At 42.6% G+C, this 13717-nt stretch overlaps 1 protein-coding gene across 1 annotated transcript in view; it reads left to right on the forward strand.

Moving 5' to 3' along the window:
- PI4KA (phosphatidylinositol 4-kinase alpha) overlaps window positions 1–13717 on the forward strand; it is a 153322-nt gene that overhangs the window by 67882 nt on the left and 71723 nt on the right. Inside the window, 3 exon segments of the mRNA XM_060194530.1 lie at window positions 969–1072; window positions 4165–4333; window positions 9680–9730. Of these exon segments, the coding sequence (XP_060050513.1) occupies window positions 969–1072; window positions 4165–4333; window positions 9680–9730 (324 nt within the window).

The raw sequence follows: 13717 nt of genomic DNA on the forward strand, positions 1-13717 counted from the left end.
CCAGAGCTCTGTATCCCATCCCCTCCCCAGATAGCTTTCCTATTCTTTAATCCCATGGGAATATGGACCCAGGGTCATTATGGGGTGCAGAAGGTGGAAGGTCTGACTTCTATAATTGCTTCCCCACTGAACGTGGGCGTTGACAGGTCAATCCATACTCCCAGCCTGTCTCTCTATTTCCCTAGTGGGGCAGGACTCTGAGGAAGCGGAGCTCCAAGACACATTGGTCGGGTCATCTGTCTAGGGAAGTCCCGGTAGGCATCTGGAACCTGGTGGTTGAAAAAGAGTTAACATATAAAGCCATACAAATTGTTAATTAATCATGAAACTAAAGGTTGGAATAGATCTCTCTATGTCTATCTGTCTATGGTCATCTCCATCAGGAACAACATAATGGACCCCTTTGTGGGCCCCCATAGGACCCTGCCCTCAATGTGGATCAGCAATGGTAGAGACTGTTCCATCATCTGAAGGGGGGTTGGATAACATACTGTATCTACCACCTGAGGAAGATGGATCCTGAAATTAGTGCAACTCGGAATGTTCCTACTGATGACCACAGAATGCTAGTTTGGACCTCTAGGGATGTAGAGGTTACCTAGGGCCCTATGCTGAATATGGGCCCCAGATCAAATCTATGGGGTTTACAGTCAACAATATTTATACACTTTTCCCATATTAAGAGCTACTCTCTTCACTGATCCAGCTTTCTAGCCCTTTTTTCTAGCCATGACATCGTCTCCCCAGACAATAACCTTAGTCCACCTGCATATCAGATGTCAGGCTCAGGCAAAAACTAATAAAGTCATGGACCCTTTGGAATATGCCTAAAATAGAACTACTAGCTATTTCCAAAACAGAGACCCCAAATCTTCATCTGCAGTATTCCAGCCTTTAGTTTTTTTGTGTACTAAGGATGGACTTTCATGAAGGAGTTTGATCTAACAGTGTTCCTCATTCTCTTCCAGCAATACATTTATCAGGAAGTGTGGAACCTCTTCCAGCAGATCAGTGTTAAGGCCAGTTCTGTTGTGTATTCAGCCACTAAAGACTATAAGGACCACGGCTATAGGTAATTCTGTGCCTCATTGCCTCTCTAGATAATGACAGTGGCTAAGCTCACTTCAAAAATGTGAGGTTTGGGGATTTGCCCTTCTTAGGGTTTTGTTTTATTTCATTTAACACTGGTTAAAGTATTATAACATTTTAGGAATAGTTTCACATCTATATATATGTATGTATCTATCTGTATCTACTATTCACTGTACCCACCACCAAAATTCCAGAGCTGTCACACCAAAAAAAATCCTTTTGTGGGGTCTGGCAGGTAGAGCTGCCATGTTACCATGCATGAAGACCTGGGTTTGAGCCCAGACTGCCCCATGGGAATGCCTACCGGCAGATCCTTCATGAGCAGTGGCGTCTTCTCCTTTTCTCTCTCTGTCTCCCTGTCTCTCCCTGTTGCTCTCACTCTATCTAGAACAGGTGTGGAGAATGCTTGATCATTTGGTCTGGCCCTACTAAAGTAACTGCAGGTGGCACTCAGAATTCAGTAAATGTAGTTCTTTCTTTCCTTCTCCCCACCCCTCTCTTTCTCTTTCTTTTTTGAGAGAGAGTGAAAAGACATAACAGCACCAAAAACTTACTTCAAGATATTGGAGGTCAGGCTTTAACCTGATCCATGCACGTGGCAAAGCAGTGCGCTGTCCAAGTAAGCTATTTAGCTGGCCCTCTAAGAGCTTTTTCATAGAAACAATAAGTTCAAGTTAAAAAAAAAAAATTATGATGGAGACAGTAGTATGGTGAGAAAAAAGAGAGAAACACTTGCAGCCTATTCTACCACTTGTGAAACTTCCCCCCAACACATACGCATGTGCGTGCACCACGTATGTATGTGTGTGAGGACTGTGGGCTATAAATATCCAAATAGCCCTTGAGAGAGAGGGGTGGAGGGATGTCTCTGTGTGTGTGTGTGTGTGTGTGTGTGTGTTTGTGTATGCATGTGTGTATGCTTCCTACCATGAAATAGAGAAAAGAAAAATAAATGGCCACCAGGAATGGTGAAGTTGTACAGGCACCACGCCCCAGTGATATATCTAGTGGCAAAAAAAAAAAAATAGAAGAAAGAAATCCCTCTACCTGTCCCCCCATGCCTCTCTCTATTCCTTCCAATATCCACCCTATTTTTATAATCTAAGTCAGTGTACTTATTTTTGAAGTTCTTTTAATTTAAAATTTGTTCTTTTAAAATATTAATTAATTAATTTATTTATTTATAAGAGAAAGAGAACCAAAGCATCACTCTAGCTTATGTGTTGCCAGGGATCAAACTTAGGACCTCATGCTTGAGTGTCCAACACTATTTACTGTGCCAACTCCCAGGTTGCTAGTTTGTTTTAGTTACCTAATTTTCACATATGAGTGAGACCATCCAGTAATTGTCTTTTACTTCTTATTTCATATAACACGGTCACGGAACCTCTGGTTGCACCCATTTTCCCCCAAAAAACACAATGTTATCTTTTTTAAAAAATAGGAAAGCTATCAGGGGAAGGGATGGGATACAGAGCTCTGGTGGTAGGAATTGTACCTCTCTTATCCTATGGTCTTGTCAGTGCTTCCATTTTATAAATAAATAAATTTAAAATATATATCAGAGGAGTATTCTGAGCTTATGTCCCACAGCTTTTTTTAGCCACTGGTTAATAGACTATTCCACATTGTGACTAGAGCTCCTGTGAACATAGAGGTACATATGTCCTTTCCAATTGGTGTTTTGGTGTCCTTTAATAAGTGCCTAGGAGCAGTAGTTCAGGACTCTAAGGGGTCTTCCCTTTTTGTTTTCTGGCTTTGGAGTCTTGTACATGTGTTTCCTGGGATTTTTTTTCCTGTACTTTTAATTTCAACTAGAGAGACAGGGAAACACCACAATTCTGCTCCACCACCCGGTGCCTTGGTGCTCCTCTATGCAGGGGCTTTAACTCAGGTACTTTACTAAAAAATATGTGTTTATTGCACCTAGTTGAGCACACACATTACAGTGCATGAGGACCCAGATTCAAACCCCAAGTCCCACCTGCAGGGAGGAAGCTTCACAAGTGGTGAAATAATGCTGCAGGTATCTCTCTCCCTCTCTATCCACCCCACATTTGTCTCTGTCTCTATCCAAAATAAATTTAAAAGATATTTTTAATTTAAAAATGTGTACTTATTGTTTATTTATTAGAGAGAATGAGAAAGGATGAGAAAGAGCCAGAGCATCTGGTACATACAATGCTGGGGCTCAAACTCAGAACCTCATGCTTGAGAATCCAATACTTTATCCACTGTGCCACCTCCCAGGCCAATTTATTTATTTTTAAGGGGGTTTGAGAGATAGAGAGTGACTGAACCCAGAGCACTGCTCAGCTCTGTCTTTTGGTGGTACCAAGGGTTAAACCTGCAACTTCTGGCATGCAAGCCTGGTACTCTACCTCTTCACTAAACCCTTAGTTCTGGGATTTTCCTTTTAAATAACCTTCCCACCCCAGAAGTACTATATGTTATAAATCAGTGTATGCATACACACAAGAAATGAAAGCTCCACCCACTAGAGACCTGAAATAGAGTATCTCAGTGCTTAGACCTAACCCCACTCCATATTGGCTCCTGTGGCACACCTGAGCAGCATATCAGCTGTGCCTTAGGTGCACCTTTGTACATGCCCTCTAAGAGCTGCATGCTGTCCTGTCATGTAGCATTGTTGTGATTTGTCTAATGAGTCTCTAGCTTGGGTGTCATGTCATTATGGCCACCATAATTTGAAGGGAAAAGCAAGGAACACTTGGGTTACTATTTTTATGTTTAACTGTAGTAGTCTCTTAATTCTCAAAGGGAAGTGTACCAAGACCTTTACAAGGCCCAACAGTGTGGATTCCTGGAACCCAGGCATTCTCTGGAGGCTCTTAAAGTATCTCAGGAGAGAGGTCATGGCCATATCTATAGGAAGCTACTTTTCTTTAGGTGCTGTTGTTTGCATAGATAGTGTGTTCACTTCTTTGGAGGGCTCCTTTGTTTACAGGCACTGAGTGGGCATTGAGTCTGGCCAAGGCAGGCATAGGCAGCTTGCCTCCCCTGCTGCATCATAAACCTCTGCGTTGTGGCAGCTGTCATTTCTCCCCCTAGGCACTGCTCTTTGGCAGTGATCAATGCCTTGGCCAACATTGCAGCCAACATCCAGGATGAGCACCTCGTGGATGAACTACTTATGAACCTGCTGGAACTGTTTGTACAGCTGGGACTGGAGGGGAAGCGTGCCAGTGAAAGGGCCAGCGAGAAGGGCCCTGCCCTAAAGGTAGGGAAGGGAAAAGCCATTGTGGTGTCACCCTGTTGGAGCGGGCTGGGTCTCCAGGTGCCATCTTGATTGACACATGGTGCTTTCTTTGTTAAGTGGCTTAAACACATTTAGTAAAGTGCAAGAGCAAAGGGAACAAGGTTCTTTCTCTTAGTTTCTGGCAAGAGGTCAGGGGAGAGATCACATCCTAACACAGGTGACAACAGCTGAGTATGGGCCCCTGCTGGGACCCTTTTCTATACCATGAATGTAGGAACAGAGACTGTCATCAGAACACAGGGACAACATGAAAAAAAAAAAAAAAACATCTTTGACATCATTTCAGGCCATCTAAGGAGACAAATGCCCAAGGACAAACAAAATGTTATGTCTCGGGGGATTGGTGAAGTTGGACTATGAAAGCAGGTTAAACCTCTTACCCTGTCCTCTCCTGTGAGGTGTCATAGTGAGTACCAGTCCTATCACCAAGTATCCACCTTTGTCTTCCTCTGTCTCTATATATGTTGAGTAGAGACAAATAGATGTGGGGATAGAGAGGGAAAGAGAGAGAGAGAGATCCTGCAGCATTAGTGCTTCACTGCTCATGAAACTTGCCCCCTGAGGGGGCAGAGGGAGGTGGGTGGGCAGTGAGGCCAAGGGTGTGAGCCTGGTTCTTGGTGTATGGCAAAGTGTACATTCAACTGGCTGTGCCACCACCTGGCCCCTCGCCTCTGTCTTTTCCTGCCATCCCTCCCCTCTTTTCCTAGACAGTTTACTGTTCATCCATGATATGGCAGGTTCTCTCTCAGGTCAGGAGTCAGCTCATCTTTACTATAAAGGGCTGATTGTGCATGTTTCAGGTTTCATGAGTCACATAGTCTCTGCACAATTACTCATAGGAGCCACCGCAGCTAGTAAGTAAATTGGGTGGCTGTGTTAAATAGAACTTTATTTACAGTAGTAGGTGTCATGTTAGATGTGGCCATGGGCCTATTTTCTGAGACCCTATTCTTCTAATTTAACCTTACTCTTCCAGACCTCCACAACAGTGGTCTGTTTGACTAGACAGGTAGACCTACCAGATGCATGATAGTCTATCCCTTGTGTCCAGTGGGGCCATTGGCATCCTTACACAAGGACTGTCCAGAATGACATCCCATGGGACCCCTGAGTACCCTGTGCTGCACATTCAGTCTCATGACTCAGGATTTAATTTTATTTTAATGAATTAAAATAAATATGACTGTCATATCCTGTGCTGGGAATTGAACCCCAGGGCCTTAACACATGCAAGAAATGCATTTCAGCTCTGAGCCAACTCTGTAAGAACTAGGAATCAATGTTTTGTTCATAGACTAAGGGGTGGGGAGTTGTGCCATAGGCAATGCATCAGTCTCCTTTTCTTTCTTCCTTTCTCTCTTTCTTTCTCTTTTTTTATTTATTTATTAATGAGAAAGAGAGAGAGAGAGAGAGAACCAGACATCACTCTGGTATGTGTACTCCTGGGGATTGAACCTGATGCTTGAGAATCTAATGCTTTATCTACTGTACCACCTCCCAGTCCACTCACAATCTGCTTTTCTACCCCAATAGTGCCAAGTTCTGAAATCTAGTCATTATTACTTCTTTTTCATTCTTGCACTGAGTAACTAAATGTGGCTCTTTCCCCATGAAATGGATCTTCATACCTTAAAGAGATTTAGAGAAGCAAGGAGAGGGAATTGGTCAAAATTCTGACCTGTTGAAGACAAAGGCTGTGTTATAAAGTTGGAAACATTGGTTATTCCATTCCTTGTGCAGCCAGGTTGTTTCCAGAGTACAAATTGTCCTCAGTCAGTACCAAGCAGCTTGGTCTTTAACCCCGGGGAAGTCAATTTAGGATTCTGTCCTCACCACTGAAAAACTCTGAGGCCTCAGCAGGCTGCTAACACCACAGGTAAAGCTAAGTATGTGAGCATTTGGAAAATACCTAACATGCTGTGAATGTTTAATGGTCTTAGCTACTGCTGTGTTTGTTAGTATAGAAAAGAAATAAAATAGAGCACACAATTTAAATTAGTCAAATGTACTTATGTGTTTTCTGAATTTTGTCTAATCAGTGCATTATGCTGTAATTTAACTATAGTTTGTGTGTCTACACAGGGAACCTACTATTTATTTACTTGTTGCCAACAGCATTATCACTGGGGCTCAGTGCTTACATAGCTCCTCCACCATTTCCTGGCAGCCTTTTTTTTTTTTAATATTTATTGATTTTTCCCTTTTGTTGCCCTTGTTTTATTGTTGTTATTGATGTAGTCATTGTTGGCTAGGACAGAGAGAAATGGAGAGAGGAGGGGAAGTCAGGGGGAGAGAAAGACACCTGCAGACCTGCTTCACCACCTGTGAAGTGACTCCCCTGCTGGTGGAGAGCCGGGGGCTTGAACCCAGGTCCTTACGCCAGTCCTTGTACTTCGCACCATGTGCGCTTAACCTGCTGGGCTACCGCCTGACTCTCCTTTTTTTCCTTTTTCTAATAGAGGGTGAAAGATAGAAAAGATAGGGAGAGAGAGACAGTAGAGACAACAAGCAGTGTCCCACTGCTCATGAAGCTTCTTCCTGCAGGAGACTAGAGGTTTGAACTTGGCATGATGACCTGGTTGCACTATCTCTCAAACTTTATTTTTTTTCCTATAGGGTTATTGCTGGAGTTCGGTGCCTACACTACTAATCCTCTGCTCCTGGAGGCCATTTTTCCCATTTTTGTTGTTGTTACTGTTATTGTTGCCATTGCTATTGTATAGGACAGAGAAAAACTGAGACAGGAGGGGGAGAGAAAGATAGACACCTGCAGATCTGCTTCACTGCCCATGAAGTGACCCCCCGCCCCCTGCAGGTGGGGAGCCAGGGACTTGAACTGGAATCCTTATGCTGGTCCTTGCGCTTCATACTATGTGTGCTTAACCCTCTACGCTACCACCCGGCTCCACCCTTGAACTTCTGTTTAATTTTTTGAAGATTTATTTATTAATGTGAGAGAGATAAGATAGATGAAGGGGTGGTTAGTAAAGGAGGAAGAGGAGGCAGAACCAGAGCATTACTCTGGTGCATGCAATGCCAGGAATCCAACTTTAGACTTCGTGGGACTGCATACTTTATACACTGCTCCACCTCAGACTGCCCTGACTTTTACTTAATCATTATTTAAATAACCTTCCAGTTCTCCCTAATTTGGAGAAAATATTAGTAGAGAAAAGATTTTTTTAAAAAAGCCCTGTAAACAATGTATCTATAATTCCTCTACTAAGATACTATCATTGGGGCTGGGGAGATAGCATAATGGTACTACAGAAAGACTTCCGGGAGTTGGGCGGTAACGCAGTAGGTTAAGCGCATGTGGCGCAAAGTGCAAGGACTGGAGTAAGGATCCTGGTTCGAGCCCTCTGCTCCCCACCTGCAGGGGAGTTGCTTCACAGGCAGTGAAGCAGGTCTGCAGGTATCTATCTTTCTCTCCCCCTCTCTGTCTTCCCCTCCTCTCTCCATTTCTCTCTGTCCTATACAACAACAATGACATCAATAACAACAACAATAATAACTACAACAACATTGAAAAGGGCAACAAAAGGGAAAATAAGTATTTAAAAAAATATTTAAAAAAAAGGAGAAAGTTAAAGATGCAATCTGTCACACAAGAAAAAAAGAAAGACTTCCATGCCTGAAGCTCCATAGCCTCAGCACCATCTCAGCAGAGCTGAGCAGTGCTATGGCTAAAATAAAAAATTAAAAGCATATCATTGTTAACATTTTGGTATATTTCCTCCTAGTTTTTGATGCAAATATATTTACTTACAACATTATTTATTTATTTATTTATTTATTATTAGGTAGACAGAAATCGAGAAAGAGGGAGAAAGACAGACACCCATAGATAGCACTGCTTCACCACTAGTGGAACTTACCCCCTGCAAGTGAGGACTGGGGACTTGAATCCAGTCCTTTGTGCATTATAACTTGTATGCTCTAATGGGTGTGCCACACCACCCAGCCTCTCATAGTATAATCTTAAATATTTATTTCTTTTACTTTTTTAAAAAATATTTTATTTACTTATTCATGAGAAAGATAGATGGAAAGAGAGAAAGAACCAGACATCACTCTGGTACATGTGCTGCCGGGGATTGAACTCAGGACATCATGCTTGATAGTCCAGTGCTTTATCTACTGTGCCACCTCCCGAGCCACTCTCTTTTACTTATTTTTTAAAAAAGATTTTATCTATTTTAATGTGAGAGAAAGAAATAAGGAGAAAGGCCAGAGCACTGCTCAGCTCTGGCTTCTGTTGGTGTTAGGGATTGAACCTGACACCAAGGAACCTTAGGCATGAAAGTCATTTGTATAATCATTATGCTATCTTCCCCCAGCCCTATTTCTTTTATTTAACATTTGCTCTTAACACTGAGGTGGCTAAATTGTAAATTGTCTTTTTTTTTTTTTTTACTATTTACTTATTGTTGTTTTATTGTTGTAGTTATTATTATTATTTGTGTCATCGTTGTTAGATAGGACAGAGAGAAATGGAGAGAGGAGGGGGAGAGAAAGATAGACACCTGCAGACCTGCTTCACTGCTTGTGAAGCAACTCCCCTGCAGGTGGGGAGCCAGGGGCTCAAACTGGGATCATTACTCCGGTCCTTGTGCTTTGCTCCACCAGCGCTTAACCCACTGCACTACCTACCGCCCAACTCCCTCGAAAGTTGTCTTTAAGAGGGCCTAGTGATGGCACACCCAGTTAAGAGCACATAGTACAAAGTTCAAGGACCTGCTCAAGGATCTTTCTATCTCCCTCTCTACCTCCCACAGCCCCCTCAATTTCTTTTGTCCTAGCCAATAAAAACAGAAAAAATGTCCGCCAGGAGCAATGGATTCATAGTGCAGGCAGGCACCAAGCCCCAATGATAACCCTAGAGGCAAAAAAAAAAAGGAAGTTGCTTTTAACTGTCTTTAACAGCCTTGTGATACTTATTCAGAAATGTCATGGTTTCTATAATTGTACTAACTGATATTTTTAATTGTGTTTTTTTTATTTTTGCTATTAAAATTATGCTGCTGAAGACTGGGATGGTAGCACAGTAGCTATGCAGAAAGATCTTCATCCCTTTGGCACTAAAGGTATCAGGTTCAAACCCCAGTACCACTAGAAGCCAGAGTTTAACAGAGCTGTGGTTAAAAAAAAACAAAACAAAAATGCTGCTGGATGAACATTTTTACACATCTGTCTGTGTGTATCATTTCTTTAAGGCTAAAGAATTACAGGTTTATATAAGATCATATTGTATGATTTTAATAAAAGAAACAAGCTTGTCAGTGATTAAATTCTGTTCTTTTCTAGGCTTCTAGTAGTGCGGGGAACTTGGGTGTCCTCATTCCTGTAATAGCTGTGGTGAGTATTCATTAATTGAGTGATTTCAGGCTACAGACGCTGTGCTAATGTCTGAGTATTGCCTGGTGATGCACAGAAAATTCCTTTTTAAAAATGTTGTTTTGAGATTCTGTAAGTGTTCCTTTATTTCAGCCACTAATAGCTGTTTCTCGGCTATCCCATAAATATGTGCCTGTATCACCTCATGCCCTTTCTTGGTACTGTGCCGTTCTCTCCTTAGCCAGTTGACCAAGGAACCCACTTCAGTTCCATTTTGCATAGCTGTCAGGTTTATCCTGTTTCTTGCCCTATTCTAGTCTTTCTGGCTAATACGAGATCAGCACTTGCTTCCATCTACTCTCTAAGAGACCCGTTTCCGCTAGATGAGGCCTGGAACCTTTAGTTGATGCTCAGGCCTGGAGCTGTAGCCCAGTGTTCCCAGGTTGTTGGCACACCAGGCTGGGAAGATTTTTAGGTACAGCTACATCTTCTGGGGTTGGTAGCTCACAGGACATGCATTATCACCTGCTCACGCTGCTGCAGTACAGAACTTAGCTCTATCTTGTCCTGTCTCAGCCTGTGGCTGATTCTCCTTTGATAACTTTTATAGAATTTACCTTCCTCTTTCTCAGTCTCTGCCAGCTGTCAGCCCTAAGCCAGGGCCATGATCTATTGATAACATTTGTTTTCGTTCCTTTTTTCTTAATATTTATTTATTTATTCCCTTTTGTTTTATTATTGTAGTTTTTATTGATGTCATTGTTGTTGGATAGGACAGAGAGAAATGGAGAGAGGAGGGGAAAGACAGAGAGGGGGAGAGAAAGACACCTACAGACCTGCTTCACCGCCTGTGAAGTGACTCCCCTGCAGGTGGGGAGCTAGGGCTCGAACCAGGATCCTTACGTCAGTCCTTGCGTTTCGTGCCACGTGCGCTTAACCCGCAGTGCTACCGCCCGACTCCCTTGTTTTCCTTCCTCACTCTGTAGTTGCCACTTAACCACTTTCTAGTAAAGACCTTGCCTCCACCTTCCAGTTCCCTTCCATCTCTGCAGCCTCTAGCAGCTTGAGGCTTGAGCACTTCCATGTGTGCATGTGGAACACCAGAGTGGTTGGTTTCCAAACTGACAGGGTGATACAGGACATAGAGCTGAGTAGGCAGACAGAGAAACACACCCCAATCTCATCAAAACTGTTTCTGTAACTACACCAGTCCAGGTGTTCATCATTTCTGAATCTGGATACTTTAAAAGCAGTTCAATTTGAGCTGGCCATATGCATGAAAAATAGTAACTGGTTGGTTTGTTATTTATTCATTGTAAGATGTCTTGTGTTGCATTTTGTTGAGTTCACTTTTCTTCTACTTGTATTTTTCTGTCTTGTCCCTTCTCTGCTAAGTGACTGATTCAGGAGAGGAGAAATATATCTTGTTCTTTGCCACACCTCTATATGCATCAGGACAATCTTAGCCATGCACAAGGGAGCGGATGGGCCTGCCAGTGACTGTAGCTGCCTCTTACAGGGTTGTTGATAGTCCCTTGGGGACCCTGCCACCTTTGTAACTGTGATTAAGCATTTTCGTCTTGAGGATTGCTGGGAAAGTATCTACCATAGTGTTTGTCATCAGCACCTCACTGGTCAGTTTTTACAAATATGATTTCTTTTTTACTTTATAGTTAACATTGGCAAGGAATGGTTGTATTGTTGTTTCACCAGAGCACTGCTCAGCCCAAGCTTATGGTGGTGTCAGGGATTGAATTTGGGGCTTCAGAGACTCAGACATGAAAACTCTTGCATAATACATTTGTATTTTAGAAGTGTCATTGTACAGGGACCTTTTCTTTGGTCTAGAGGGAAAGGTAAGGGGTACAGTCTATGGCACCATCTTGCTTATTGGAAGAGAGAAGGATTGGGTGGAGACAAACTACTAGAGACATGCTTGGGGTAACACTTGGATCATTGAGCTCTGGGGCCTTTGAGTATCAGAATATGCCTGTGAACTTTCATAGGAAGTGAGGAGAAGGAAGGAATCATTTAGAATTGAATAAATACATAGAAGAAATGTGTAGGTGCACTTTGCACATTTGGAATGGGGTGATGGGGTAAAGTTGGTTGGAAGCATAAGGTGTTTTTTGTTTGTTTGTTTGTTTGTTTTGGCCTCCAGAGTTATTGCTGGGGTTCAGTGCCCACACCATAAGTCCACTGCTCCTGGAGGCTATTTTTTCCCTTTTTGTTGCCCTTGTTTATCGTTGTTGTTATTATTATTGTTGTTGTCATTGCTGTCGTTGTTGTTCGATACGACAGAGAAATGGAGAGAGGAGGGGAAGACGGGGAGAGGAAGAGAGACACCTGCAGACCTGCTTCACCGCCTGTGAAGCGACACCCCTGCAGGTGGGGAGCCGGGGGCTCACTAGTCCTTGTGCTTTGTGCTATGTGTGTTTAACCCGCTGAGCTACTGCCCAGCCCCCTTGAAACACAAGGGTTTTAGGGTCACAAAGGCTGAGGGATTTCTATGTGCCTGTGGAATCCTGGGTGAGTGTTTTAGCCTCTTCAAGTCAGCAGGGCTTTTTGAAAACATGAATATTATGCTCTGAAGCCCCGAGGTGGATGAGTGTGGGCATAACTATCAGTGATAAACAAGAGCGTGCCCACTTTAGTTACTCATGCTTCTTCCAATGTGGTGACCTTTTACATAAATAGAATAAGTATTGTAGCTTTGACAAAAGTTAATGGTTATATTATGGGGGAGGGAACAAATATTTGATTCTCTTGCTCAACAAAGAACAGAGCTCATGAGTTCTTAGATTTGCTTGCACATTACCCCTTGGACCTTCTAGGAGAAGCCTAGTTGACAAGAGAATTTTTCTTTTTCCATGTTTTGTACTTTTTTATTTTGCTTTGTTGTTTTTAAGGAGGAAAAAGAAAAAAGGTAATTTTTTGTGTTTATGACAGTGTCTCAAATTACTTTGTTGAGTAGATGTACCTGTGGGCTTAAGGTTGGAACCCAGGCAGTGGGTCTTAATACAGATGTTCACTCATCAATGATCTTGAGAGCCTGGGTTGCTACAGGGTGAGTTGTGTGACCTCTAAGGCTCCTCATTGCTACACTTTGGTGATCTTTGTCCTGCAATTTTGACTGGAAAAAAAAAATCACAGATAGAATGCCTTCTCTTGGTGTCTAGCTTGCTAGTTTTTTCTCTGAGACCTGGTCAATCTGCTGTGTTAAAAGTAGTCACTTAATAAGATACACCAACTCCTTAAAAACCATTTGTACATTTATTTAAAATTTCTTGCCCAATGCCATGAATGAACTTTTGTAACCTTGGACAGGTTACTTATTCTCTTGGTACCTGTAAAATAAGATTAGTGGACTAATGTTTTGTAGGTCATAAACCTTTTGAAACTGTACCCTTGAGCCAAGTAGTGGTACACTCAGTTGAGCACACATGTTGCAATATGCAAGGACCTAGGTTCAAGTCCTGGACCCGGGTTCAAGTCCCTAGTCCCCCTCCCCTCTACCTCCTCTTTCCCTCTCAATTTCTGTCTCTATCCTATAATAAATAAACAAACCCCAGGTTCAAGTCCCTGGTCCCCACCTGTGGAGGAAAGCTTCATGAGGGGTGGAGCAGGGTTGTAGGTGTCTCTGTCTATTTCCCCCTCCCCTCTCAATTTTTCTCTTCTCTATCCAAAATAAAAAATAATAATAATAAGGAGGGAAAAATAAATAATGACAGTTTTGCCCAAATTCCCATAGAAAGGCATCTGTTCACAGGGGTTTGCCTTTAACTTCAGCAAGTCAAGTGGGAGAGACCAAGTTAGCACCCCCAGTTCAGAGTCTTTTAGCTATAAGTACTCTTACTGATCCCTACCTGCAGGGGTGGAAGCTTCATGAGCAGTGAAGCAGTGCTGCCAGTGTCTCGTTCTCCCTCCCTCTTGTTTACCTTTATCAGAATAGTGGAAAGGAAAGGGGGAAAGACAAAAGCAAAAATTACCTTCCCTTTTCACTTAGTA

The sequence above is a fragment of the Erinaceus europaeus genome, chromosome 1 (genome assembly GCF_950295315.1).
Source record: "Erinaceus europaeus chromosome 1, mEriEur2.1, whole genome shotgun sequence".
Lineage (NCBI taxonomy): Eukaryota > Metazoa > Chordata > Mammalia > Eulipotyphla > Erinaceidae > Erinaceus > Erinaceus europaeus.